The sequence below is a fragment of the Cynocephalus volans genome, chromosome 4, assembly GCF_027409185.1.
Source record: "Cynocephalus volans isolate mCynVol1 chromosome 4, mCynVol1.pri, whole genome shotgun sequence".
NCBI lineage: Eukaryota > Metazoa > Chordata > Mammalia > Dermoptera > Cynocephalidae > Cynocephalus > Cynocephalus volans.
In genome coordinates, this window is record NC_084463.1 from 108,197,068 (window position 1) to 108,202,421 (window position 5,354).

General features: G+C 39.0%; 1 protein-coding gene across 1 annotated transcript; it reads left to right on the forward strand.

Moving 5' to 3' along the window:
- The first annotated feature begins 3,675 nt into the window (after positions 1 to 3,675).
- On the forward strand, positions 3,676 to 4,617 carry LOC134375380 (olfactory receptor 5P3-like). The gene has a single exon (XM_063093772.1). It carries the CDS (start codon positions 3,682 to 3,684, stop codon positions 4,615 to 4,617), a length of 936 nt encoding a protein of 311 aa, XP_062949842.1. The 5' UTR covers positions 3,676 to 3,681.
- The last annotated feature ends 737 nt before the right edge of the window (positions 4,618 to 5,354 follow it).

Genomic DNA, 5,354 nt, shown 5'->3' on the forward strand with positions numbered 1-5,354 from the left:
CATCAGCATTGATTTAATTCTAAATGGTCACAGAGTCCTATTAGCTCAGGCAGACCTGTAAGCCCAAATCTTGGATCACGTTCTCACCAATTCTCAGGCAGGAGCTCATTAACTCCAAAGGCAGCTCATTCCAACTGGGCACAGCATTGACTGCCTGATAGTCCTTCCATGTACTGAGCAATTATTTTTTTTATCTTCAGACTTCTAAGAATTGAGCACTGGAATGATAAAATAAATAAATAAATAAATAAATCGACTTCCCTCATGAGTCATTTCCTGCCCAAGATGAACCACTTATGCTCCTGCATCCTCTTTAAGACTCCTGTGTCTTCTCCTCTCTACTCATATACTTACACAATTAACAATGCTATTCGGCCACCCTATTTTTGTAGCAGCCATTGTGATATCCTTCTCCATATTTCTGATGCCTCGTAGTCTATATTGGTTTTTCTATGTTATAATCTCACCTTCTATTACTAATAAAGCCTGTTTTTTTTAATAAAGTTTCTAGATCCTGCAAATACAGATTCAAATATGTATTCTCAAATATTTGCTCATATTTATGACTAAAGATGCCCACATTTTATCTTTATTTCCATGAGAATTTTTCTGTCCTTCAAAAAGCCAATTTCTCATTTGGGGAATTTTTCTCTCTCATGTCTCTCATGTTCAGTTTAAACATTTTGGATAAAGTCTGTTCATTTTCATTCTGTCCCATCCTAGTGCGATGTTCTCTATCTCTAGCCATTTTTTTTTTAATCCTCTATGAAGTAATAGGCACAGGTAAAGGTGAAAAGTCTCAGCCAACTTTATATAACGTCCCTGATGTGGACTTACTCCATGAAGATTAACAAAGACTACCACTGGCAATTTTGGATCTCTGTGAAGTCACGACTGTAGTAATATCAGAAATGACCGTCACTGGGATGTGATATTTCTTTACTCCAGAATCTTTGATCCTTCATTTTATCTACTAGTTATCCTCATTGTTTTTTAATTCTCCAGTGGGAATAACTTTTCCCTGGGTGGGATGCTGGGACTACATCCAAACTGTTCAGTAAATCCAGGTTAGCAGAGTTGCTTGCCTATAACCCCTTCGGCACAATATTCACAATTTGGGGATTAGTATTTGTTCTCCCTTCTGCTCGTTCAGCTATTAATGACACCACAAAAACATATGCTCATTTTTTGTATTATCTTCGCTATTCTCTCTCAGAATGTCTTCTTTATTCAAATGGAGCTAAGAAATGTTATTTTCAAGAACCTTTATCTTCTCTTAAAGCAAGAAGTCCAGTTTTCATCTCTTTTAGCTCTTGAAGCACATTCCCTGTGTCATTTGGTACTCACAGTTATCAACCAAATGTCTTCAACACCTCTTTTGAACATTCCATTCTCTTCACTATCATTTTCAACAGATACTTGGCCCTTCCCTGAAGACAATGTTTTCTCTGTAGCCTTCTCAAGTGAAGCATGATTTTTCTCTTACCACTCTTACCCCTGGGCCTGGTGGTAGGCCTTTCCCTTGCTGCTTATACACAGTCTCTTTCCCTCCTACAGACAAACACCCACAGCTGTGTTTTACATCATCTCATGTACTAACCAATCCTCCTTGTCTCTCCTCCTCCTTTTGCAACTATCTAGTGACTAGCGTCATCACTCCTTATCTTTGGAAAATTTTTGGCTCTGGCTCTCTCCCTTTCTCTTATACACTAGTCTTGCTACTGTTCCTGATAGTTTTAATATTTTCACATATTTGTAGAAGATCCTTCCAAACTCCTTGCCTCTTAATTTCTTGACCTCTCCTCCAACGATCTTGTTTTCGTCCCTTCAAAAGCCAGTCACTCCCATTGTCAGAGTTCACAGTTTAGACATTAACATTTGCCAATAACTAGTTTTTCCATAATCTCATTTTTAAGCATCTCAAACTACAACTACAACCATCTCCTGCCTTTTTATGACATTCTCCCTAGTAGAATAATTACAGCAAAGCTTCAGTCCTTTGTGGAGTCTAGAACCTTTTTGTTGATTTTACCCATTTCATGTACTCACTTCACCTTTGCCTAGCTTAAATGCAATGGTTGTTTTACTCTCCACCTTGCAAGTACCCTCAAATGCAATATCTATGCCTTCTGATGCTCTGCAAAAAATAAATAAATAAATAAATAAATAAATAAAAGAAAGAAAAAGAAAATCCTAGTTAAATCCAATTCCTTGTCTATCAAGAACCCATAACTGTTCAGCTGAAAACAGGGGCACATCAATTCCCTAAGTTCTGGGCACTGAGGGAGACTCTTTACCACCTTCCTCACAGAATTGTCATTATCTTAAGTCACATCTTTATATGAATTACTGGATTGCAATGTCATTCTTTCAAAGATATTATTTATATATTAATAAAATTAAAAAATATTTTTGAATACACAATGAACCAGGTATACTTTCTGATATTCTACATTTTCCTCTAAAAATTATAGGAAAGATTTGTGTAATATAAAGATGGTAATGAATTAGGAGTCCAGGAATATGAATTTTCATCTGAGCTCAGTTACCAAAACGCTGTTTGACCTAAAATTAGTTACCTAAATTCTTTAGATCTCAGTTTATAACTTTGTAAAATGAGGGAAATGGGTGCATTATTTCTATGGCCTTTTGTAGGTGGGCATCCTGTTCACTATGAGAAAGTTTTCATGCTTTTGTTGATTTTTCATAATTTTTCTCAAGAAAGTTGGTATGGGAGAGAGCTTTCCAGAAGCTGTCAGACAGGTGTGATTTTTATCAGACAGGTACTGTTCAGATGGGGCTGGATACTGTGGGATACAGGAGGCTGGAACCTTCTGTTAGCAACCCATCCCCAGCTTATGCAGTGTCAGGCATCTGTGGAGCTTTCCAGGAGTAACCTGATCAATGTGTTTTTTTCTTCCCTTGGTTGGATCACTATGAAATATTGGATAGCTGGATCCTGAGATGGTACCCTCTCTTCTTTTGAACCACAGTCTTTCTCTGTTTACTTGTTCATGATTTTTGACCAAGTTACCCTACCTCCTGCCTCTGGCCAAACTTTCTTGATATTGGTTGTAATTTCTTCAATTGTGAGACCTTTGGGTGGGGACCACATCCCACAGCTGAGCTACTTACCTCTTCCTGGTCTTTTGGGTTAGCATGCAGCTCATCTCTTTGCCCTCTGCTTTGAATTCAAGATTCATCATGACTGTTCATTTTCTTCCACACGAGAGATGATAGCTCAGACATACTTTTGAACAGCTGCTCTGTTCCATGGGTCGTGGCCCATTCTGACATTTCTGCCTTCCTTTGATCATGTCTTTGGCTTAAAAAGTTTCAATCACTGGGTTTCTAATATAATCTAGGGGCCGTCTGTGGGACATGCTCATGTAAGAGACTGTTTCTCACAGAATGTCTAACCAATCACATGATATAAGTTGAGTGTGTTAAGTTAAAAAAAAGAAAAGAGTTTTTCTGAGTATTCCTGACTTTACAACAATGAACATTTATATTTCCAAGTCTTACTGAGGTATTGAGAATGAAAGAATCCCCCTAAATTTACATATGGGTGTTACATTGTTACAATAGCTATTGAAAAAATAAGTATGCAAATTATAGTATTTTTCTTCCATTTTAATATCCATCTGTTTTTTCTTTCAGGGGGCACCACTCTCAATATAGATGGAAACTGAAAATTATACAACTGTGACAGAGTTCATTATTTTGGGATTAACAGAAGATACTACAGTTAGTGCCATTTTATTTAGTGTGTTTCTAGGAATCTATGTTGTTACGTTAATGGGCAACATCAGCATACTTATGTTAATCAGAAGCAGCCCTCAGCTTCATACCCCAATGTACTTTTTCCTCTGCCACTTGGCCTTGGTAGACATTGGGTACTCCTCATCAGTCACACCTGTCATGCTCATGGGCTTCCTAAGGAAAGGAACCTCTCTCTCTGTTGCTGGTTGTGTGACCCAACTCTACTCTGGGGTCATGTTTGGGACAGCTGAGTGCTTCCTGCTGGCTGCCATGGCCTATGATCGCTATGTGGCCATCTGTTCGCCCCTGCTCTACTCCATTCACATGTCCCCCAGAATCTGCATCCTCTTAGTGAGGACATCCTATCTAGGTGGGTGTGTGAATGCCTGGGCATTCGTTGGCTGCTTATTAAGTCTGTCCTTCTGTGGGCCAAATAAAATCAATCACTTTTTCTGTGACTATTCACCACTTTTGAAGCTTTCATGTTCTCATGATTTCTCTTCTGAAATAATTCCATCCATCTCTTCTGGTTCCATCATCGTGGTCACAGTGTTTGTCATAGCTGTCTCCTACATCTACATCCTTATCACCATCATGAAGATGCGCTCCACCGAGGGGCGTCACAAGGCCTTCTCGACCTGCACCTCCCACCTCACTGCAGTCACTCTATTCTATGGGACTATTACATTCATTTATGTGATGCCCAAGTCCAGCTACTCAACAGATCAGAACAAGGTGGTGTCTGTGTTCTACATGGTAGTGATTCCCATGTTGAACCCCCTTATCTATAGTTTCAGAAACAAGGAGATTAAGGGGGCCCTGAAGAGAGAACTTGGTAGAAAAATATTTTCTTAGTGATGTCTATTATTTTTGTAGGACTCAAATAATATCATTCCATGGATAAAATAATAAAAAGAAACTGTGTGCCTGAGATAGAAATATATCTTTCCATAGATCATTACCCTATTTGGAGCTTTTTTGTTAGTATAAGTAGGGAATGGATTTTCAGATATCAAATAGTAAATCATAGGCCCATAGTTAGTTACCTTTAATAAAGTTACATAAATTTATAATTAAGAAAAACAAACTGGGGCTTCTGGTCAAGATGGCAGAATAGACAGTCCCCAGTGTCACTCTCTCCCACAAATGAACCAATTAACAACTATAAAAAAGCAACAACAGCCAAGCCGGGGCCACTAGAGATCAGGGGAAGAAGAGTAGAGACCTACAGAGTGCATGAAGGCAGGAGAATCCCCAAAGAGAGAAAGAAAAAACTGCTCTAAACATTTCATGCTGCAGCTGCTGTAAGGCTGGGGCAATTGGCACAGGACCACTCAGAAGAGCCTGGTCAGGAATATAGAATTGCATGGGGTGCAGTTTGATGAAAAGACTCAGGCCCAGATCAGAGTTTCTACACAACCTAGGTGCACTGGATCTCTGGAGAGCTGGAAGTACCTATAAGATCAACCATTAAACCCTGAGCTACACAAAAAGGCTTTCCTAGGGAAGTAGCAGCAAAGCAGCAATTTTGCTCAACCACACAGCTCAAGTACTGGTTCCCACAGGAAGTTCCCCCATTTTAGAAATAAGCA

Bases quoted from the DNA above. Each gene is read 5' to 3' on its own strand.
- LOC134375380 (XM_063093772.1), top strand. From the start codon at position 3,682: ATGGAAACTGAAAATTATACAACTGTGACAGAGTTCATTATTTTGGGA.